The 25,015-nt window shown below is 40.8% G+C and overlaps 2 protein-coding genes across 3 annotated transcripts in view; both read right to left on the reverse strand.

Annotated features, from left to right (window-relative positions):
- The window catches only part of LOC122554308, a 51,981-nt gene extending 51,152 nt beyond the window's left edge, over nucleotides 1-829 (reverse strand). Inside the window, exon 1 of the mRNA XM_043699122.1 lies at nucleotides 764-829. The gene's annotated coding sequence lies outside the window, so the exon portion shown is untranslated. The remainder of the gene's footprint in view (nucleotides 1-763) is intronic.
- A 16,728-nt stretch (nucleotides 830-17,557) lies between these two features.
- The window catches only part of ccdc17 (coiled-coil domain containing 17), a 54,682-nt gene continuing 47,224 nt past the window's right edge, over nucleotides 17,558-25,015 (reverse strand). The window contains exons 10-14 of one of the 2 annotated variants that reach the window (XM_043699125.1): nucleotides 24,805-24,890; nucleotides 22,823-23,038; nucleotides 20,778-21,000; nucleotides 18,376-18,486; nucleotides 17,558-17,981 (exon numbers count right to left, since the gene is read on the reverse strand). In XM_043699125.1, coding sequence (XP_043555060.1) covers nucleotides 17,826-17,981; nucleotides 18,376-18,486; nucleotides 20,778-21,000; nucleotides 22,823-23,038; nucleotides 24,805-24,890 — 792 coding nt within the window. In that variant the 3' untranslated portion in view covers nucleotides 17,558-17,825. The remainder of the gene's footprint in view (nucleotides 17,982-18,375; nucleotides 18,487-20,777; nucleotides 21,001-22,822; nucleotides 23,039-24,804; nucleotides 24,891-25,015) is intronic. The other variant, XM_043699126.1, reaches the window with a different exon arrangement.

Genomic DNA, 25,015 nt, shown 5'->3' on the forward strand with positions numbered 1-25,015 from the left:
CAGGTACATCAGGTAGTGAAGAAGGCTAATAGCATGCTGGCCTTCATAACAAGAGGGATTGAGTATAGAAGCAAAGAGGTCCTTCTGCAGCTGTACAGGGCCCTGGTGAGACCACACCTGGAGTATTGTGTGCGGTTCTGGTCTCCAAATTTGAGGAAAGACATTCTGGCTATTGAGGGAGTGCAGTGTAGGTTCACGAGGTCAATTCCTGGAATGGTGGGTCTATCTTATGTTGAAAGATTGGAGCTACTGGGCTTGTATACCCTTGAGTTTAGAAGGCTGAGAGGGGATCTGATTGAGACATTTAAGCTTATTAAAGGATTGGACACTCTGGAGGCAGGAACCATGTTTCCGCTGATGGGTGAGTGCCGAACCAGAGGACACAGCTTAAAAATACGGGGTAGACCATTTAGGACAGAGATGAGGAGAAACTTCTTCACCCAGAGAGTGGTGGCTGTGTGGAATGCTCTGCCCCAGAGTGCAGTGGAGGCCCAGTCTCTGGATTCATTTAAGAAAGAGTTGGATAGAGCTCTCAAGGATAGTGGAATCAAGGGTTATGGAGATAAGGCAGGAACAGGATACTGATTAAGGATGATCAGCCATGATCATATTGAATGGTGGTGCAGGTTCGAAGGGCAGAATGGTCTACTCCTGCACCTATTGTCTATTGTCTATTGAATTAAAAATTACAAAATATTATACTAATTGAAGTTTTCAAGATTGATTAAAGAGAGAATAACATGCTCATTAATTGGGCTCCTACCTCCTGCTCTCCAAAGATAAAGTATCCTTGTTTGATATTAGACTTCACAGGAGCAGTAGTCCACAACATCCCAGAATCCCTTGTATTAATTACCTGCCAAAGGAAGAATTAATCTAAGGAGGATTGCTTCACATGTAATAACAAACTGAGAGGTTAAACTCTGTGTTTATTGATGAGCATAGAAGCCAAAGGGCCAGTAGGTAAGGACAATAATTGTTATTTAGAATATAGATGTCCTGATATCCATATGATGCCACAATCACACTTTGCGTCTTCTCTCACCTTTCACTTATGGAGCAGAAAGTTGCATTATCCAAGCGTGTACTCTGTTGAATGCTATCCATTTTCTTTGAGGGAGTTCGAATCCAGGAATCTCTGCTATTGGGTCAGAGATGTTGCTTTTTGAAGCTGCTTTTCCCCCTTGATTCAGCCCATCTGGATAGTTGGTTAATACCAACTGTATGATTACAACAGCTTCAATTGCAGGAGAACTGGGAAAAATCAAATGGCTCAACAACAGGGCCACAGCTGGTCACAGTGCAGAAAGAAGTCATTCAGCTCATTATGTCTGTAGCTGAGAAGATTTCTTACTATCCCCACTGCAACAGTTCACTCACAATTGACCAGGATCATCCACTGCCACAAATACTTATCCAGCTTTCCCTTGAAAATGTAGTGGTTTCTGTGACAAAGCATGATATGTTCCAAAAACATTTAGTGTAACAGAATTCTCTGATACTCTCCTTTAAAGAATTGGTACCATTTTATAATCGCTCTGGGTAGCCTAACTGTAAGTTCATGAGAAAAAGGAACCAAATATATTTACCCTTCCTGTTCTCTGATGATATCCAGTGAATCTCAAACTGCCATCACCAGGAGGGGCACCTCTCACTCTGTCCATTATAATCCCAACACTTTTTTCCATCTCAACACCTTTTTCCATCTCATTTTCATTGTTCTGTTCCTTGAATATTTGTACAGTTAAATTTCTCCCATCAAAGTGTCTGAAAGCAAATATATATGGTCAATAAATCAAGAATTCCTTCATTGAATACCTTGCAACAATTTTAATGCTTTGAGTGTTGAATAGCAATCAGAATTTGACTCAGTCTTATGTTTCAGTGCAAATTTATACCAAACGGGAAATTAATGTAAATGCTAGACAATATTGTTTCCTCTCTTTCTCCCTTTCCCATTACCTGTAACATCTTTAGTTCAAGTGAACTGTTAGAAAGTTTTTCTTATGCTTTTGCTGACAATGCTCTGTATTGGCCAGATGAAACAACTGCCTGAGTCTTTTTTGACCATTTCGTTTGGCAAGAGCTTGAGCTGCATTGGTGCACAAGTGAATTCCAAACTGCTGCAACTCTTCACCAGTGGTGGTGTTACTGGACAGCAGGTAGTGAAGAAGGCTAATAGCGTGCTGGCCTTCATAATAAAAGGATTGAGTATAGAAGCGAAGAGGTTCTTCTGCAGCTGTACAGGGCCCTGGTGAGACCGCACCTGGAGTATTGTGTGCAGTTCTGGTCTCCAAATTTGAGGAAAGACATTCTGGCTATTGAGGGAGTGCAGCGTAGGTTCACAAGGTCAATTCCTGGAATGGCAGGACTACCTTACACTGAAAGACTGGAGCGACTGGGCTTGTATACCCTTGAGATTAGAAGACTGAGAGGGGATATGATTGAGACATATAAGATTATTAAAGGAAATGGACACTCTGGAGGCAGGAAACATGTTTCCGCTGATGGGTGAGTTCCGAACCAGAGGACACAGCTTAAAAATACGGGTAGACCATTTAGGACAGAGATGAGGAGAAACTTCTTCACCCAGAGAGTGGTGGGTGTGTGGAATGCTCTGCCCCAGAGGGCAGTGGAGGCCCAGTCTCTGGATTCATTTAAGAAAGATTTGAATAGAACTCTCAAGGTTAGTGGAATCAAGGATTATGGAGATAAGGCAGGAACAGAATACTTATTAAGGATGATCAGCCATGATCATATTGAATGGTGGTCCAGGCTCAAAGGGCAGAATGGCCTACTCCTGCACCTATTGTCTATTGTCTATTGTCTACTTGTAATTCAATTGGGCTTGGACTAACAATCTAGAGAAATGATCATGAATCCCACCATTCCAAATTAGGGAATTTAAATTCAATTAATTAAGTAAATCTGGCATAAGAGCTAGTAACAATGATCATCCAACTAACAGATTGTTGTAACCCCCCCCATAAGTTCACTAACTCTAGATATAGAGCATCAAAAAAACTTTTAGCTAGCTTCTGAAATGGTTTAGCAATCTCACCAATCCCATCTTAAAGGCAGTTAGAATGCGCAATACTACATGCCTGGATTGAGCAATAATGCCAAATCCCATGAATGAGTAAATGCATTGACATTATCAAGTAGCCTTTCAAATTTGCCAAATTAACACGGATGCCCTTTCACTGGAAGCGAAGATGCAAATTTCAGGGCAGTTATCCTTCTTCCGTAGTTAATTCTGTTTTGATTTTCCATTGGACGTTTGCTAGGGAACTGTCATAATCCGGGAGGAAATTTTTTCTGTGAAGTTGAGCACTTGGCAAGAAGTAAAATCAGGCAGCGATACAAATAACTTCCCCCTTACTGAACACAACATGTAAAATGCACACAATATATCATAAAGGAATACAGCATGTGATGGTGTATTTTATTCAGGTACGGTGATCTCTGAATTTTAGCCGAGTGGTTTGAGGAGCATTTGAGTGGAGGTGTGGTATTTTAGATAAGGATGGACAAAATACGAAACTCGTATCCTCCTTCTAATTGTGAAGTACACAGCAACATGGTAAGAGACTTGGAAGAAGGTATCTTCCTTGCCTGATTGTAAGCCAAGAAGGAGTAAGTTAAAAATCACACAGCCCCAGGTTATAGTCCAACAGGTTTATTTGGAAGCTCGAGCTGATGAAGGAGCAGCGCTCTGAAAGCTAATGCTTCCAAATAAACCTGTTGGACTATAACCTGGGGTTATGTGATTTTTAATTTTGTACACCCCAATCCAACACCGGCACCTCCAAATCAAGAAGGAGGAAAGTTTTGTACTAAAATGAATGAATGAAACATCAACAAATTCCAAAAGTACAGTATAGTTGTTTTTCAAACTTTCGCTGATAGCAACTTTAAGTTGAGCTTGTTTGTCAGCAATTTGTGTAGGGTCCTTTATGCACAACATGAGTTTTAGCAAACCAAAGAAATAAGAGAACAAATAAAAATCTTGGAGCACATTACTAATAATAATATTGTTTATATAATCAGAAAGGTCCTGAGGGGTAACTTTTTCACACAGAACATGGCGCATGCATGGAACCAGCTGCCAGAGGAAGTAGTGGAGGCTGATACAATTACAACATTTAAAAGGCATCTGGATGGGTATATGAATAGGAAGGATTTTGAGGGATATGGGCCAAATGCTGGCAAATGGGACTAGGTCAGATTGGGATGGCTGGTTGGTGCGGATGAATTGGACCAAAGGGTCTGTTTCTGAGGTCTATGATTCAATCTGCTCTTATCCCATTGCTCTTCCCTGTAACATAGACTTCTACATTTAAATGTTTCCAATTCTTATAAAATGATTTCATAGTCTATGCCTCATTGGAGCCATTTGTTGTCAATTATAACCCTGTAAGAAAAAAAAATCTTTCAGCTTCCCCTTTTTAACTGCACAATAACCTTAAACTTATAGCCTCTTATAACTGTTTTATGGACATGTTATTTGTTCTTGGGGTGTCGGAAAAGTTGACAAGGTAATTTTCAATGCCCATCCCAACTTTGCTCTCGGGAATTAAGGCAGACATATAAATGTGGGAATGAAGTCATGAGTAGGTCACACTGGGTCAGTGGTTGAATTTTAGTAATAAACAGTCATTCGTTTACATTTTCTTGTGGCAACCCAAAGGGTAACAAATTTGTAAAATTCTCTTGAGAAAATATTTTAGGAAGTGTGAATTCTGAGTTACTAACCCAGTGCTAAAATCACTTTCTTAAGGGTCTCCCAAAACTTTTCAAAATTGTGAAGTGTCAAGTAGCTTTCTCTGCTCCATGCAAAAAAGCTAATGTTTTCAACCCTTTCCTGTATCTACCAATAGCTTATTATTCCTGTGAATCTTTGTGAATTTTTACTGCACATTCAAATGGTTCTCCTCACTTTCCTCAAATAAAAAGCTCATGAGCTATGCACAAAATGCTGATGTCCAATGCTCTATTTGGAAAATCTAAAAGCCTCATTGCCTCTGTATGACTGTTTCTATCTGTGTGTTTGGTAGTTGCTGAAACTAAAGTAGTGCTCAGCATGAAGTGGCTGCTAGCAGGTTCTCTCAAATGTCACCGTTCCTCAAAAACAATTTCCTACATGAGGAAGTCAGATGTTGGACTGCTCTATCACTTCACTGTAGATTCTGCATTGTGATTGCACATTGGGATTCCTTTCGCTTTTTACTCTTCCCACCACTTCAAATTTGTTAAGAGCTACCAGTGGGTTAAAATGCCTTTCATACCTTGCCAAAAGGATGCATGAAATCAAGACTTCTATTATTTCCTTTTCAATTTGTGTATCACTTTAGTTTTAGGTTGTGTTGTGACCTGTGGAGTGCTAACAATTTTGGAGATATTGGTTTATCAGAGATATTGGTTTACTGGTGACATTGATTAGATTCCCTATTGATTCGATTTCCTACAGCGTGGAAACAGGCCCTTCGGCCCAACAAGTCCACACCGACCCTCCGAAGAGCAACCCACCCAGACATTTACCCCTTCACCTAACACTACGGGCAATTTAGCATGGCCAATTCGCCTAACCTGCACGTTTTTGGACTGTGGGAGTTAACCGGAGCACCCGGAGGAAACCTACGCACACATGGAGAAAATGTGCAAACGCCACACAGACACCCTGAGGTGGGAATTGAACCTGGGTCTCTGCGCTGTGAGGCAGCAGTGCTAACCACTGTACCACCATGCCGCCCATCATGGCACCTTTCTTACTATTCCACATGAAGCCATAAATGTTGTGTGAAAGTTCTAATAAAAGATCACCCAGCATTAAGATTGGTTAGTCCTTCATGTATAATTTTTGTGTTATCATCTTGTCTATGCAGTCAGAATCCTCTGTCAAAGTGACATACGTACAACATAGGTTTTTTGGTCGAGGTGTAAGAATATCAGTGCTTGGACACAGAGAACTGCTGGCACACGCTGCCTCATCTGTCCTAGTACACAATTCATGAATTGAAAAGAAAGTGCTGGAGAAACTCTGCAAGTCTGGTAGCATCTATGGAGAAAGGAACAGAGCTAATGTTTTGAGACTGAGGAAGAGTTCAGTTGTACATGAAATGTTAACTTTGTTTCACTTTCAACACATACTGCCAGGCGTGCTGCGTCTTTCCATCGCTTTTTTTGTTTTTATTTTAGATCACTAGCATCCGCAGAAGTTTGTTTTTGTATATAGGATCCCTGCTGGGAAACCTATTTTTGCAAAGCAGAGTTATATGCAAAAGGTATCGAGGATTGTAATTGTAATATATTTAAATAGCAGCACAGGGCAGCATAGTGGCTCAGTGGTCAGCACTGCTGCCTCACAGTGCCAGGGACCCGGGTTTGATTCCACCCTCAAGCGGCTGTCTGTGTGGAGTTTGGTCTTTCTCCCCATGTCTGTGACGGTTTCCTCCAGGCTATTCCAGTTTCCTCCCACAGTCCAAAGATATGCAGATTGGCCGTAGGAAATGCAGGGTCACAAGTAAAGGGTAGGGGCATGAGTCTGGCTGGGATGCTCTTCAGAGGATCAGTGTGGATTTGATGGGCTGAATGGCCTGCTTCTATACTATCAGGATTCTATGCTGAAAGAACCTCTGCTTCTGTACATTGTGAACTTTACTGAACCCTCTTTAAAAGAATTCTGCTTCGAATGAAGGGAATTGAAAGGTCAGAGAGCAGGCACTTTGCCCAGCAAGGCTCAGAAACGGGAGCAAAATCTGAGTTTAAAACAGGTAGATACTTTGCGTCCCCTCACATCCTGACTGTGACTTCATGACAACTTCCAGTCAGACAGAGGATGCAATTCTTCTCTATTCTTAATTACCTCCCTCACACAACAAGAAGGCATGTGGCATGTCAGGGGGAGTGAATCTACCTGGCAGTGCCTTCACTTACCATTATGCCAAGAACTGGTGTGATCACTTTTCATGGTCAGACCAAAATCGTTAAAGACTTAATTCTAAAGGCAGCTGTCTCTGATGAGCAGGAGAGAGTATTTCTTGAAGTTACACTCAGTTGATCCAGTGGTCTCACTGTCCTGGTGGAGTGGCTGGACACACTTCAACTTTCACAATGATTAGGGTCGATGTCCCAGAAGCACATTTACACAAAGTGCATCCACTTTAATTGTGTCAACCTTATGTACTAATATCCGTGTTCAGCCAAACAGGCACGACAGTGACGATGAGAACTGCCTATCCTGATTATAATCATGATCTCCTCCAAAGCACTACTGGCACATTGTTATCTTGCTACACCACACTTCTGCTGGTGGAGACAACACAACAGATTTTTAGGCTTTAGTGTGACCTTGGATTGATGATAACTTGAACAGTGACAAGGGTTCCAGCTGATTAACACGTTGGGCTATTGTTTCTTGAATAGTTATTATGTCAGCTATCTCCTACATGTGCTCTCTCAATATAAAGATTGTCCCAGAGTAAAATAGACTGTTTCAGGTGTAGCAAAATTGAATATGTGGTCTACAAGCTATGATCTGGTTGTATTAAGCTGTTAAGATGCTTACTTGTCAAATACTTTACAGTCACATCAAAGGTTTTCATTATATAAATCTTAGAAGGCCATTCACTCCACCATGTCCAGAACTATTCAGTTATCATCCCATTCCTCTGCCACTTTTACATGACCTTGTAAATTTTTTCTCTTCAGATAATCATCCAAATCATCCATCATTTTTTAGATCTGGCATAAGCAATTTGAATACAATAACACTGTAAAATGTTGATCATGAATTGATGTCAGACCAAAATGAGAAAGTGTAGAAATTATCCTGATTGATGTGTATTTGTACTCACAAACAATAGTAACCTACATCAAAGATAGATTATTTTGCATTATTGAAACTAAAATGACAGCTGTGTAGCTTCCGTGCTTGTTGGATTGCAACTGACAATTTTTCAGCCTCTTCAAAAGAACTAAGGGCTTAAAACAAGGAGATACTTTAGTATTCTTATTGCAGATCTGAAGGCTGTCAACTCAATTCACAATTGTTTGCCTCACATTCCACCATACACAAGAAACTAGTAATGTAAGAAACAGTCAGTAGGGGGTTTCAGGGCAAATGGTCTTTGAAGTGGATGATTTCGAGGCCTGTGTTGAAGCTTACTGCTTGTAGTCTGGTGTCTATCCCAAAACTCTTGGAGGTTACTTTGCTGGTTCCAGGGAAGAACACAGAACAGGATCTCAGCCTGAGCATTTCTATCACAGACAGATCACACGGAACAGGAACTCAGCCTGAGCATTTCTATCACAGACAGATCATACAGAACAGGATCTCAGCCTGAGCATTTCTATCACAAACAGATCACACAGAACAGGAACTCAGCCTGAGCATTTCCATCACAGACAGATCACACAGAACAGGAACTCAGCCTGAGAATTTCTATCACAGACAGATTACAGAACAGGATCTCAGCCTGAGAATTTCTATCACAGACAGATCACATACAACAGGATCTCAGCCTGAGCATTTCTATCACAGACAGATTACAGAACAGGATCTCAGCCTGAGCATTTCTATCACAGACAGATCACACAGAACAGGAACTCAGACTGAGCATTTCCATCACAGACAGATCACACAGAACAAGAACTCAGCCTGAGCATTTCTATCACAGACAGATCACACAGAACAGGAACTCAGCCTGAGAATTTCTATCACAGACAAATCACAGAACAGGAACTCAGCCTGAGAATTTCTATCACAGACAGATCACATACAACAGGATCTCAGCCTGAGAATTTCTATCACAGACAGATCATACAGAACAGGATCTCAGCCTGAGCATTTCTATCACAGACAGATCACAGAACAGGATCTCAGCCTGAGAATTTCTATCACAGACGGATCACACAGAACAGGATCTCAGCCTGAGCATTTCTATCACAGACAGATCACAGAACAGGATCTCAGCCTGAGAATCTCTATAACTGACAGATCACACAGAACAGGAACTCAGCCTGAGCATTTCTATCACAGACAGATCACAGAACAGGAGATCTCAGCCTGAGCATTTCTATCACAGACAGATCACACAGAACAGGATCTCAGCCTGAGCATTTCCATTACAGACAGATCACACAGAACAGGATCTCAACCTGAGCAATTCTATCACAGACAGATCATACAGAACAGGATCTCAGCCTGAGAATCTCTATCACAGACAGATCACACAGAACAGGATCTCAGCCTGACATTTCCATCACAGACAGATCACACAGAACAGGAACTCAGCCTGAGCATTTCTATTCTATCACAGACAGAACACACAGAACAGGAACTCAGCCTGAGAATTTCTTTCACAGACAGATCACACAGAACAGGAACTCAGCCTGAGCATTTCTATCACAGACAGATTACACAGAACAGGAACTCAGCCTGAGCATTTCTATCACAGACAGAACACACAGAACAGGAACTCAGCCTGAGATTTTCTATCACAGACAGCTCACACAGAACAGGAACTCAGCCTGAGCATTTCTATCATTTCTGTTATTTGCGATATCCAGCATTCACAGTATTTTGCTTTTGTACGTTGAAACAGGAGCATTTCCATCACAGACAGATCACACAGAACAGGAACTCAGCCTGAGCATTTCTATCACAGACAGATCACACAGAACAGGATCTCAGCCTAAGCATTTCTATCACAGACAGATCACACAGAACAGGAACTCAGCCTGAGCATTTCTATCATTTCTGTTATTTGCGATATCCAGCATTCACAGTATTTTGCTTTTGTACTGTTGAAACAGAAACCTCACCATCTTTTTCATTCTAGAAATAGGGTGAGTTGACTGTGAAACCATCTACTCCAGTTCACCCATGTGGAGTACTACATTCCACAGTCTCTCCACTGGCAATTCCACAAGGGCTGAAAATTGAAAATGTTTGGCTCAGTGTGAATGTGTCGAATATTTTGGAGGGATTCCCACAGCAAGGTCTCTCACTGTATCTTATCAAACTTACCTCATTAAGAATCTACCTACCCCTCGGGTACCCCTCACAACTGATTCCAGTACTAGCTTTCCACATACTGTTCCCAGAATAACTCACCACTCTGCAGCACTGGCCCACCAAGGAGTAAGTACCCCTTTTGTTCCACTGCAGCTCTTACCGTGATCTTACTGACTGTCTCCTTCATTGTACACCACATCTAACTATTGGCCATGCCACCTTCCCTCACTTTGGTCTTACAGAAACTTGCACAATCTGGTGAGGATGTCTTTGTGACAGCTCCACAGTTGGCTGCGGAAGATATTTCCATGGGTTGCCGGCAGTTGGAGAACTGTTGAAGGGGACCCTTGTGTGGTGACAACAATCAGTGACTTGGCCTACATGCAGAAGGGAGGATCAGGAGTGACAGGCAGGAATGGCAGATGCAATGGCATTCATTGTTCAGAAGCTGCAACAGTGCGGTGAGTCATGTAACTGTCTGGTTGCTTTGGAGACTTAGGTACAGCCTCCTCAGAGTCTGCTGGAGAGGCACGTATATCTGCACTCCATCACTCAGCCATTGGTCCTCAGGACTGAAGGCATAGCAACAGGAGGAGAGGAAACAGGATGCACCTTCCTCACAAGGAGATGGAGAGGTACCAGCTGAAGGAGGGACGCTCAGAGGTCTCCTTTCAGGACACTCCAGAGGAAGAAAAAGAAGAAAACCTATTGAGGATACTTTGGTGGCACGGATAACAATGCACTGTAAATTATTTGGCCCTGTTAATAAATAGCATTGCTTTGACTTTACATCTGGCTGCTTGTCTCTTGGTAAAGCTCTGGACCCTAACTGTCCCAGCATTATGCATAGCCTCATGGTCACACAGGATGGATCATGGATTGATAAGGGCCTGCTACAGCATTTGGAAGTCAGAGGAGCATGCTGTTACAGGGCTATGTGCCCTGCTGACACCATTGTTCCTGTCCTACAACATCCCTATTATTCTACTTGCCTCTGTGTCCAAAAGTGTTGGCGAGGATGAGTTGGTTTAGGACAAGGACATAAACAGCAAACTGAGAGCTGATGCATTAGGATTGCCAGGGTCTTGGAACCCCATGGATCTGTGTCTTGTACAGTGCATGGGCCTGTGTAATATTGCTTCTCTTTATAAGAACATAAGAATTAGAGTAGGCCGTTCAGCCCATCAAGCCTGTTCCATCATTCAATTAGATCATGGTTGATCTATTTACTAATTCCATTTAATTGCCTTTGGCCTATATCCCTTAATATTTTTGCTTTAAAAAGTTTAACTAACTCAGATGTAATATTAACAACTTATCCAGCATCTACTGCCGTTTGTGGAAGAGAGTTTCAAGTATTTGCCACCCTTTGTGTGTAGAAATAGTTCCTAACATCGCTCCTGAACAGTCTGGCCCTAATTCTCAGATTATGCCCCCTGGATCTAGAGTCCTCAACCAGTGGAAATAGTTGATCTACACTATCCTTTCCAGTCAATATCTTGAAGACTTTAATCAAATCAGCCTCATAACCTTCTAAACTCTAGAGAAAACAGGACTAATCTCCCCTGATAACTTAACCCTGATATCATTCTTGTAAACCTAAATTCTAACCTCCGAGGCTAATATATCCTTTCTAATGTGAGGTGCCCAGTTCTGCTCTCAGTACTCCAAGTGGGGTCTAACCAGGATTTTGTATAACTGTGGCATAATTGCTGCATCCTAATACTCTAGTCCTCTTGATATTATCTTACTGAATATTTTCTGTACCTGTTCCTGATATTTTACAGGTCTGTGCATCCAAACTCCCCAAGTCTCTTTGGCCAGCCACTGTATTTAACTTCATATCGTCTAGAAGTACCCTGATTTTTCCTTTGTCAATTAAAATTAGTAAACTCACGCTTGCTTACATTGAACTCCAGCTGCCAGTTTTGCACCTTTCTCACATTACCTCCCAACCAGCCTCCTCCCACCACAGCTCCTGGCATAAGAGGTGACCATTGTATGCGGTCCAGCTGTGTTAGCTCAACCGCTGAGACTGGTTGTACTATAGAGACATGCTCCCCTGACTGACAACCGTGACCAATCCCCCGGATGAGAGGCTGCCCTTGACTTACTGTGCCCCCCTCCCCCACCCCCGACTGAGAGGTACCTCCACGGCTATCGGTGAGGACCACTTCCTGAAATTTTGAGACATGGCTACTTTCTTGCTGCATGTGCATTAGTTTCTAACACATGGTGCAAGCTGATGTAGAACACTACCACTCCCTTGACTAAGGACTACTGAGCAACGTGGCAAGCTGTTTGGTTGTGTGTCTGCAGTAATTGGCACAGCAAGACAAGGGTCTGCAGGGATGTTATCTGATTGCAGGTAGGCACTAAATGAACAAGCACTAAGAAAACCAAAGAGCAACCCTGAAATGCAGCTCAGTCCAGTCTGTAAGCTGGGTCCCTATCCCTGCACACAAACTGACCCTTCTGTAGATTTTCAATGATCATTGCTGGTTGCTAGTAGTGAAGCAAGTCTGTGCGTCCTTAGCGTCCTGCAAGTGTACTGGAGAGGCCATCTGGCCAAATACGGAATGCCAATGTCTGTGGATGAGGAGTTCTGCAAACCTAACCTACTCAACCTCTCTTCATAGCTATCATCTTCCATACCTTCCCTTCATCCTCTCCAAAGCGTCCACATCCTTTTGGTAATGTGGCAACCAAAACTGTACACAGTATTCTAAATGTGGCCGAACCAATGTCTTGCACAATTTTAACATGACCTGCCAGCTCTTATACTCAACACTCTATCCAATGAAGGCCAGCGCACCATATGCCTTCTTGACCACTCTATCCACCTGTGCAGCCACCTTCAGGGTACAATGGACCTGAACTTCCAGATCGCTCTGCTCATCAACTTTTCCCAAGGCTCTTCCGTTTACTGTATAATTTGCTCAAGAATTAGACTTCCCAAAATGCATCACCTCACATTTGCCTGGATTGAACTCCATCTGCCACTTCTCCACCCAACTCTCCAGTCTATCTACATTCACCTGTATTCTTTGACAGTCCCCTATATGCTTTCTGCTACTCCACCAATCTTTGTGCCATCTGCAAACTTGCTGATCATACCAACAGTGCCCTCTTCCAGATCATTTATGTATATCACAAACAACAGTGGCCCCAGAACTGATCCCTGTGGAACACCACTGGTCATCTTTCTCCATTTCGAGAAACTCCCTTCAACTACTACTCTCTGTCTCCTGTTGCCCAACCAGTTCTTTACCCACCTAACTAGAACACCCTGCACACCATGTGACTTCACTTTCTCCATTAGTTTACCATGGGGAATCTTATCAAATGCCTTACTAAAGTCCATGTATATGACATCTACAGCCCTTCCTTCATCTGTCAACTTGGTCACTTTCTCAAAGAACTATTAAGTTGGTACGGCATGGTCTCCCCCACACAAAACCATGTTGCCTATTACTGATAAGCCCATTCTTTTCCAAATATAAATAGATTTTATCCCTCAGTACCTTCTCCAGCAACTATCCCACCACTGACGTCAGGCTCACTGGTCTGTAGTTACCCGGAATATCCCTTCTTGTACAGGGGGACAACTTAGCAACCCTCCAGTCCTCTGGCACCTCACCTGTGTTTAAGGATGCTACAAAGATAACCGTCAGGGCCCTAACTATTTCCTCTCTCCCCTCCCTCAGCAACCTGGGATAGATTCCATCTGGTTTGCTTATGGATTGTTCAATGATTTGACAAATTAGGACGCTGAGTATGAATGAGGTGAGCTGGACCACGAACAAGTTTAAGCACTAATCCCCTTTAAATAGCAACTCACCATTTCCTACTGGGAAACTTGCCATGTCACTTGTTAAAAGCATAAAAGATGGAACAAGATGCTCCCAACATCAAGACAGGCTCTGTGATAAATCTCAGCATTGCCCTCAGCTCTCTGACCCTGAAAAGGTTCTGCCCAAAGGAGAAAAGTGACTGTTTCTTCCTCACTCTTACTCCAAAAGCAGTAATTCCACCTCTAAACATGATAATGAATCATCACAGAGCAAAAACCCAACATTTTGCTCTCACTAATTCTGGGAAAATTGAATATTCAACCCTGAAGAATTTTGTTTGCTTTTCCTAGTAACTATGCCAGGGTTGTCAATGCCTCTTACATGGTTGTTTGTGGTATTTGAATATATCTAGACCTTATCCTTGGATAGTTTTATGTGAATAACATTTTTTTAATGTTGTGATTTATGTTGCAAGTGATCGAAAAAAACCATAAACCTGTATTGTTCCCTTTTTACATGGGCGAGATGACTCTAGATCATTCTTGAAAACACAAAAATATTATTTTCCTCATTAAGGTTTCTCTGGTAATATGTTAGCCACTGGAGTTCTTTCTGCTCAATTCAATTTTCAACTCTCACATATTCTTTATATCTCAAAATCTACATGTTGCGAGGAAAATGGCAATACAAAAAAACTTGGAGACATATTTTGGTTATGGAGACCTACTTCCACCATGGTTTTCACATTTTAATCAATTCACCAAGGTTTCCAATGAATCAAGTGAAAGATCCCGATTGCTCTGGTGCCCTCAGACATTAAAATTGTGTTTATCTTTCACAGAACATACGCATCAAACTTTTAAGGAACATGTTCATGATGTCATCACAGTATCAGGGCATGTGACCTAATGGTATAAAGTTGTCCATAACCATCTTACTGAGCTGTTTTCTTGTAGCATGACATGCCAGTTCTCGAAAGTATAAAAGATGGAATGAGATGCTCCCAACATCAAGATAACGTCACTGGACATCTTATCTGATTCTGCTACTGGACAAGTAAATTGCTTAGCTTGAGCCTAGACCTGAAAGTGCCTGTGATTGTAGCGTATGTATGTAGATACATAATAAAGAGCGTTCATTGAATTTTTCAGGACTATGTGACCCACATCTCATCCTTATGTTACAGCAGCTAACATAAATAGCTCAGCATGATAGTTGCAAATGATCATGGTCAGTTACCTTGCAACCAAACTAGTTGGCTTATTCTCACAATTGCAATTTTGAAGTCATGTAAAAGTGACAAAAACCCATTTGCTTGAAATGAGTTATAAATTCAGAGAAAATATAACTCATCTAACGTGCTATCTTACATTCATGCAGATGTTTAAAGCATGGGGTAGTTGAATTCCTACTCTAAACTTCTCTCCATAACCTAATGATTTATTCATATAACTGGAGTGACATTTCTGGTCTCCTAAGGCATAGTTTTCCAAGGTCAGCAGCATAAATCTCCACAGGATGAAACCACAACCAGCTAGTATAACAAACAATAAGCTGGGTTTTCACAGCCTTACTTGCTGAGTAACTATCCATCACCCTTTTAATGCACATAATATAAACATGATCCATGAGCTTCTGGGTGGTGTATTACACCTTTTCAAAACCATTTGCATGACTTTCTTTGCTTGTTCATTTTTCACCTTACAGAGGTTTACAAAATTATGAGGGGCATGGATAGGGTAAATAGACAAAGTCTTTTCCCTGGGGTTGGGGAGTCGAGAACTAGAGGGCAGAGCTTTAGGGTGAGAGGGGAAAGATGTAAAAGAGACCTAAGGGGCAACTTTTTCGCAGAGGGTGGTATGTGTATGGAATGAGCTGCCAGAGGAAGTGGTGGAGGCTGGTACAATTGCAACATTTAAGAGGCATTTGGATGGGTATATGAATAGGAAGAGTTTGGAGGGATATGGACCGGGTGCTGGCAGGTGGGACTAGATTGAGTTGGGATATCTGGTCGGCATGCACGGGTTGGACCGAAGGGTCTGTTTCCGTGCTGTACATCTCTATGACTCTATAATTCTGGATTATCACACTGACCAAAGAGTCTTTCCCTAACTATGTTGTCAATTATAACTCAGTTATGATAATCATGTTGTACAAAATTCAGTAAAGTGTTGACCTCATTCGAAAAGATAGAGGGGGCTCTCCCAGAGCTGGCTAAAGGGAAATGGGTAGAGCCTCTGGACCATGATTGTAACTTCCTACCCCAAATGAATTAGCATGTTCATTAGAAGCTAAGGACCCTTAAAAAAAACTAGAATAAGGCATTCTACACCATCCCTCCCCAGAACATGAAAGAAGACTGCATGGTAATATCATCACTGCCTTCTCATATTAATGGTATAACATACTTTTAGAAACACACAGATTTTGAATTGATTTGATAGCTCAAATAACCTTTCCTAGTCCTGTACTTTAATACGTCACAATTTCATTATGACACTAGTTAAAGTCATGAATGCCTTAGCAACAGTCCCTCCTGCACTATGGAATTACGTGTTAGAAAAGACAAAATAATTAGGAAAAGCTGCAAATACTGGAAATCTGAAATAAAACAGGAAGAACTGCAAACACAAAGTGGATCAATGAAGATCTATGAAAAGGAAAGATGATCTGATATTTCAGGAGTGTACCCTTTATCAGATTAAAATCTAAGACATTAATGGGTCTTTTATTAAGTTTGTAAAGACAGAGGTAAAGTGGGCCTGAAGGTAGGGAACCAGATTCATCTGATCAGCATTTAAGAGCACGGGAGATAATATTAAATAACATGACTATTTAACAGAAAAAAAAGTGGCAATATAAAAGATAATAACTGAGACAATGCCGTATTAGAGAAAGGACGAAAGAATGGACAGACAATTTGGGTGTGCTGAAATGAAAGAGAAGCCCATATTTAATAAAAGCATGAGAAATAGAGAAAAAAGCAAATTAAAAAAGTGTAAACTTGACATTGGTGATGAAAGTCTAAAAGCACAGTACATTATTTGAATAATAGTCCCAGAAGACAGAGAAGTACACAGAGAACTGGATGTGTGTGTTTTAAACGTTTTCAAATAAATATTTTTGAATGTTTTCCACTGTCTTCTAATTAATCAAAGATGGCATAATGACATTTGTGAGAAAATCGGTTTGGCAGTAATTATTTGCACCAAACTTTTATTCACAATTGGAATTGATAAGAAACAATAAATAACTTTTTCAAAACAAAATCTGTTGTGTCGTGCCTCAATTTCAGCCATTTAGGGCTGACATGAGGAAATATTTCTTCAGTCAAGGCTTATGAATGTCTCGAAATCTGTCTCTGAGAGAGTGTGGAGCTCACTTATTGAGTATGTTCAAGACAGAGGACAATTGGGTACAAAGGGAATTAAACAATATGTGGGAAGGTACGATTGAGAAACAGCCATGGTCTTGTTGAATGGTGACCATAGCTCAAAGCACCAAGTGGCCTACCCCGCTCCTGTTTCTTCTCCCTAACTGGTAAGGTTTACTGCAGGTTGTATTTATGTCCTCAATGAGCTTACTCTTTCAAAAACATTTGATTCTTGTTTGTCTATTGGAACACAAATTTTTTCATGCAGGTTTTTAAAACTTTTTTTTATTAACACTGAAATCAGATACAATAAATCAGTAGCAAATGTACTGGAATCTATCACAGTTATACAATTGAATTAAACTTGAAACAAGGTATAGTATCTTCTGAGAAACTATCTGTATCATAGTGTATTAAATTTAGTGTCACAATTTTTCACAAAACGGTATTACATTTCACAGTGTATATTTGGGTTTCAATAGATTGTTTGCAATTTTCATAAAAATTGTCACTTTCAATAAGTCATTTTGATCTTCCTTGAAGTTAATCATTTTTAGGCTTTAACACTGTCATATGTTCAGATTGTGACATCTCTGTAGGGAGTAGTCAAAGAAAGGATCGCTCTTAACCTTTCCCTCTCTCACCTTTGATTAACTTTGTGGTGGTCATTGTAGCCCTCAGTAGGAGGCAGGTCAACATGAGGAGGATGAGAGAGGTATTGAACCGCAGGATGATGATAAGACAGGTGTTGAGGGGGAGGCTGGGATTCAGCAAGAGGGGCACTGCGACTTGATATCTGCAAATAAAATGCCATAATTAGCACTAAATTTATATTATTGTCCAATTAAACTTTCAACACATCTTTATGCTCTCTATCAATGTACTTATTATCTTCAAATGTAAATTTAGAAGGAAACTAAAAGAACACAATCTATCAGATCTATATAGCAGTTAACATTCTGATAGGAACTTGAATTTATAATTCCAATTAAAATTAAAAAAAAGTGTAGAAAATTTAAGAATTATATACCCATGATTTTGTGGGCTGGATTTTCTTGTGATCTATGAGGTCCATGTAAAACGTTTGCTCACCAACTCAACTCCAATATGATACCAATTCAGTTTCCTGTACCAACAATCATAGAAATAATACAGAGGAAAATCCATTCTTTGCTGTGGCAGAGACTCACCAATGGTGGATACTGATACATGGAAGACTTGTGAGGATCAACTGTGGCCATTGAATGCACATCAGCATCTCTAGCATTTAACACTCGTAGGTAAACTTCAGCACTGCCAACCTAAAAAGAATTAAAATGAAAGAGAATCATCTATCAATTTTATTGGTACATGAGTAGTTTCTTCTGCCTACTCTCCCTTCTAAAAGCACGGTAGGTATTGTAAGCATATTGCTTTGCTATACATATTCATGTAAACAACACATATTTCTTCTTCACCATCTCCTATACCCAAATCCCTGTAAATGGTGGAACTTCTACAACTATAAATAGTTCCTCATGTAAGTTTTAACTAAAGAATCAATTAGAAAATCATTTTTAGAGATCTCTTCATTTGAGTCACAGCATAATTAAAACATTGTTAGAAATTACAACACTTTGGAATGTGAAAAATTGTCATTCAGTTATGTACTGTAAGTATGTAGAAATGACTTAAAATATGGAGAAAAAAAAATATCTGGGATCCTTCCCATGATGATGAGGTCAGATTATTAGCTGGCTTTGTAATGGGGCAAGAATTCAAACTTTAAACAGATTAATTGCCCTAGGCTTAAAATGCTAGAGAAAGAAAACATGTAACTGGAATTGTCTAAATGGTAAATTTGATTTCCTTGGTAGTGCACTGAAGATCAATATAACGGCTGTCCACATTCCACAACCTTTATCATTCTAATTGTGAATTGCATTCCACAATTCAATGAACATAGGAGGAAGAGTAGATCATTCAGCCTCTTGAACCTGCTGCAATGCTCTAGATCATGGCTGAAAATGGTATTGCTACCTCAATACCATTTTCCCACAGTATTCCCTAATTCCTTGATGGCATTAAGATCTATGAATCTATCAATCTCTATCTTGAACTTACTCAATGACTGAGTTTCTACAGCACTCTGGAGCAGAAAATGCCAAAGATTCATGCCCCTCTGGATGAAGACTCCTTATCTCAGTCCAAAATGGCCTGCAGTCATTTTGAAACTGTGTCTGTTGGTTCTAGACTCTCAAATTTCAGCTGAACATGTCCATTTTTAGGACTGAAGGAGGTGCCAGTGTTGTATTGGGGTGGACAAGGTCAGAAGTCACACAACACCAGGTTTATTTGAAATCACAAGCTTTTGCAGCACTGCTCCTCACCTGACAAAGGGGCAGCACTCCAAAAGCTTGTCATTTCAAATAAACCTGTTGGACAATAACCTAGTGTCATGTGACTTCTGACCATTTTTAGGAAGATATTATAGAATCATGAAATTATACAATACACAAAAAGACCTATTCAGCACATTGTTTTTGTGCAAGTTGAAAGAGTTAACTAATTAATTCCACTCTTCTGCTCTTCTCCCATTGCTTTGAAAATTTCTCCTTGTAAGTATAGATTTAATTTATTTCTGAAAGCGGTGACTCAATCTACTTCCATCACCCTTTCAGTTAGTGCATTATTTTGAATTGGAGGTTTCAGGTTTTAACTGAGCGGCAAGTTGATGACTGATAGTGGAAACTTAGTTACTTTTCACACAAAAGGTGATCAAGTGATAGAATGAAATTCCAGAAAGCAGTGATTTTGGTTTATGAGTTCTGCACACATCAACAAAAATAGGCTGAATGGCCTTCCTCATTTTCGCAATCAGCGTAACAGTTCCTCGGGGTTGTGAATTCTCTGCCCTGAGTCTTCATGTGACTGAACAATCCATTTCTCAACCCACAGATCTTCGAGCACATGGAGCAAGGTGTCACAATGAGGTATTTAGATGTGGAGTGTAGAATGATTCCTCTGCTTTCCTTTTCTGCTGTTTCACTGCCTCTTCTTAAAGGAGCTTAGCAGAGACTTTGCAGGGGCTCAGCCTGAATGCTTGCGGAGCTGGATTCAAGGACACTTGTGTTTGTTCAATGGTCCTCCCATTGGATCTGGATGATATATTGGAGGTGTTGTTAATGGAATTTCTGTAGCTCTCCTATATGTCTCTGATACACAGCTCAGTCTCTCTGTCGGGTAGGACTGTGGTGACTTCAACTGCTTTACAAGGACTTCTGTTTTCTTGCAGGGTTCTTTGTTGTCAAACACTACTTGATTCTGTAATGTGGTTTGTAGACGGCTGAGCTGGCATAGTTGATCTGATGTTGAGATCTCCTTGATAATGGTATACTTTGATGGAGGTGGTTGACAATGTATGGGAAGAGTCAAAATATTCCAGAGTTTCTCCTTCAACAATATAGGAGGTGGAATATGTAGCTGACCATGTGTAGATGAGGATATGAGTTTCGTTTCAATAACATTCAATCTGCAATACCGGTCTGCGATGAAGAAGAAGATATAGCCTATTGTGCTACTTTTTTAATTTTGGTAAATGTAACTACTATACCTGAGGAATTCCATTGAGCTGGCCAGTTGTGAGCGATGGTCTTACTGGTAGACAGCGTATTGGAACCTTCCAGCGTCCACTGATGACCTGATTGTGATCATCAAATATATCAATCTTCGCCCAGCCTCTAGAAACCAGGCGCTGGATTTCCTGGCCATATGGATCAAAGCCCCCTGCAGCTTGGAGTTCAATTACTAATGAGACTCCTGGGGAAGGACGGACTCTAACAGCAGATACAAACAAATGAAAATTAGAAAAATTGCATCCTTGACCTTTCTCTGTTTGAGACCTTTGAATACATTTTTTTGGTTAAGTCTGAGTCACATTGGGATTTTTGCAGGTTTTATTCACCTTGAAGCCTAGTGGGTTCTTTTGCCATATCTTATCAAATGTGCTCCATTTCTTACATTTGAATGAAGCTCCCAGAAACAATCAGTGAATAACTGCTGATAGACCAGCATCCCTTTGAAAATCCTCTGTACACCTGGTACAATAAATCCGAAGACAGGCTGCCCATGTCACAAAGCCAACATGGCTGACACTCCAATGCACGTGCGACCCTATCCTCCTACTCTAGCTGCAGTTTAAGATTGTCATTATCCAGTAGGTGAACACCACATATAGGCAAGCAAATGGACAAATACAAACATGGGCTTTTATTTACAGAAAGCAAAATGGAACACAAACCAAACCAATAGAAGTTGACTTTTGCCCCAGCAATGCAAACCATACTTTGGCATTATGACCAAAGAATATTTTAGTTCACAATTATCTGCTTGATCCAGCTCACATCTATTGCAAGGAATTGTCAATAAGATTCTGTCTGCCTTGTAACACCCTGCCAAGCTGAGCTGTGCCTTCGCCCTTCCTCTCAGAAGATTGCTCATGCTCCTGCTCCCCCCAATTCCTCAGCATCCAGTACATGGTTTCATTGCCTGCTCGAATTATGGAACAACACACCAGGATGATGTGGCACACTCTCTCCAGGCTATACTGGAAGGCCCCTTCCATATTGGTCCAAGCAGAAGGACTGTATCCTCAACAGTCATTTACTCTGTTCCGCCGTGGCCCTGACTGAGGCATGGGCTGCATTATATTTGCGTCCCTCATAAGTCAGGGGATTGTGCAATGTTGTTACAAGCCATGGTCGAGGTGGGTAGCCCTTGTCTGCCAGTAACCCACTTTGTAGGCAGCTGGACCCTCAAAAGCAACAGGTATGTGAGAGTGCTCCAGGATATAGGAGTCATGGTAACAGCAAGGATAGTATGCACACACTGTACAGAAAGTGGTAGCAGTGATCATAGATCACCTTGACATTAATTGAATGGAACCACTTCCTTGTTGGTGGATTTCACAGTGTTGTCAGATAGCCCTCTCAGTGCATGCAAACGATAGCATCCTGCACCTCAGGCAACCCAGATATGCTCCCAAGTCCAACAACTGTGTCCAGTTCTGGTCACCCAGTTATACGAAGGATATTATTGATCTGGAGAGGATTCACAAGAGATTAACCAGTCTGTTGCCAGACATGAAATGTTTGAGTTATAAAGAAAGGCTAGATAGGCTGGGACTTTTTCACTGGAGCATAAGAGGTTGAGAAGGGATCTTATAGAAGTTTATAAAATAATGAGGGGTATAGATAGAGTTAATGGTACTTGTCTTTACGACAGGGGATTTCAAGACTAGGGGACACATTTTTAAGATGAGCGGAGTGAGGTTTAAAAAAGACATGAGGAGCAATTTTCTTTCTACTCGGATGGTGGTTTGCGTGTACAACGAATTTCCAGAGGAAGTGGTGAATGTGGGTACGATTACAGCATTTAAAAGACATTTGGATAGGTACATGAATAGAAAAGGTTTGGAGGGATATGGGCCAGCGGCAGGCAGGTGGGACGAGTTTAGCTTGGGATTATGTTTGGGCTGAAGGGTCTGTTTCTGTGCTGTATGACTCTATAATTTTCTATAATTCTCCTCACTAGTGCACACTGATGCAATGTGAACAGATCTATTTCAGATGTAAAATATTTCTATCATATGCCCATTACCTTGGTACTGGCTGCTTTGCAGATAATATTCCAAAGTTGCCTTTGAGTCCTTCAGACAAGTAGTGAGGTCCAACTCCCACTTCACAGTACACTGCAGGTAAGGCAGATGGCTTCCCCATCTCATGACCATTATTGTACAAACCAGTAACCAGACGGATGAGGCGATAGGTTGGGCCAAGGCCAAGAAGAAAATCATAAAAGACAACAAACCCTGCTCTGGAATCAAAAATATTAGTTATAAAACAAGGCATTCTTTAAAAGTTAAATTCAAGGATAACTTGGGAGCTAAAATATCAGACATGTTGCAGCAGAGGTGCCATGTGTTACACCTGAAGGCATTATTTCAATATCCTGTTCGATGGTGCAAAGTGTAATTTCAAATGCCCCAAGTGCATTGACATATTTCCAGTGCTTTTGAGCTGGCATAATGCCAGTTGGAAATTATCTTGTATTGTGCAGGGTAGACAGTGTAATTATTTCTTTCATAACATTAAACATGAACAGAAGTACTTCTTGGCTTTTAGATCAGTTTTTTGAATAAAAGGTCTCAGCACAGCAAAGAATTAAAAGGTGGTGGCCTCAGAAGATGTTTTTCATCTTTAAATCATTTGGATATTGGAACCTCTGTGAGAGATTACCTCATGTATTACCTGTTGTAAAAGTACATTGATGTAGGATATATTGGGTAGAAGAGTTAACTGCACACTTTCCGTGCTGTACTTCTCTATGGATATATGACATGAAATTCAAGCGCACATTTATTGAGCTAATCTGATATCAGGAAATGAATTAACTCAATGTAAATTTATTTTCATCAGATTTTCTCACTTCTATCAGTATATATGGGTAACCAAGGCAACCATCACTTCTACTTCACTGTTTTCCTCTGCCCTTGCTATTCACACCTTGATTGAAAAAATGGCTCACAAGATGGTGATACACACTTTCCCTTTCCACTATTAAGAAGCATCAGCCTCAAATCAGAATGTTCTTGGTGCCATGACCTGTTCAAGAACTGAAAAAGACTTTTTTTGGATAGGGAAAGAGTAGTGGAGAGATCTGGAGGTCAAGGTTAGAGTGCAGGCTAAGCTGCAATACTTTCTGAAGTTCCCCAAGTCCAACACCTCATCACAGCAAAAATCATTGAAGCCAATCAGACTTTTCCTTTCATGACATTTTATCCTGATATGAATCACTGGGCTTCTGTAGAGATAAACTCAGCAGAGCATGCAGGACTAAACTAATCTCATTCTATAATTTTTCTTATACAGCAGTAACAAGGAGTTTCTGAGTTGGCAAGAGTTAAAAATCACACAACACCAGGTTTTAGTCCAACAAGTTTATTTGGAACTACTAGCTTTCGCAGCGCTACTTCTTCATCAGGTTCCTGATGAAGGAGCAGCGCTCCAAAAGCTAGTGCTTCCAAATAAACTTGTTAGACTATAACCTGGTGTTGTGTGATTTTTAACTTTGTCCACCCCAATCCAACAGCAGCACCTCCACATCGAGATTTCAAGAGGCAAAGATGAAAGTCTGAGCAGCTTGAAAATGCATCAGTAGTCAGTCTTGCCATGGTATTTAAAAGGAAGATTGAATAGAGAGCCTTAGGGTACAAATCTTGCATAATAGTTGGCCCCAGATTAAAATGGAAGTACGAGTCAGTTAAAGCACAGCATGGAAACTGAGAGTTTGGCAGTTTGCCATCTCTCTGCTATCTAATCCATGACAATTAAAGAAGACGACAAATAACACTGGGCATGGACAACATTCAAAATATGAAAACTTAGTTCAGTGGTGGAAATGGCCATTCTCAACAAAAATTAAAGTATAACTATGGTATGCCATGACATAGCCTAGGTCTGAAAGCTGAACTGTTAATGAATCAGGGAAAGCATCAATGTACAATGGTGTGTGATGGACAATTGGATACTCAGAGGATAGAAATAATTGAATGTGCAAGATGCAAAAATATTGCTACTTACGCTGGGTCATAAGGTGCAGGTCCTAAAACATCTGGAGGATCAAGTAAATGTTTGGCAATCATTGGTGTTTGAGGTCTGGCATGGCTCTATAAAAGTTATAGATTAAAGTTTTCAAGTTGTTGGTGAATTCTTCAACTTCATCACAAGGTGAAACACACCAGCATGGTCAAATATCTTACATAGACAATCTGCACACTCAATGTCAATATGA

The sequence above is a fragment of the Chiloscyllium plagiosum genome, chromosome 11 (assembly GCF_004010195.1).
Source record: "Chiloscyllium plagiosum isolate BGI_BamShark_2017 chromosome 11, ASM401019v2, whole genome shotgun sequence".
Taxonomy (NCBI): Eukaryota; Metazoa; Chordata; class Chondrichthyes; order Orectolobiformes; family Hemiscylliidae; genus Chiloscyllium; species Chiloscyllium plagiosum.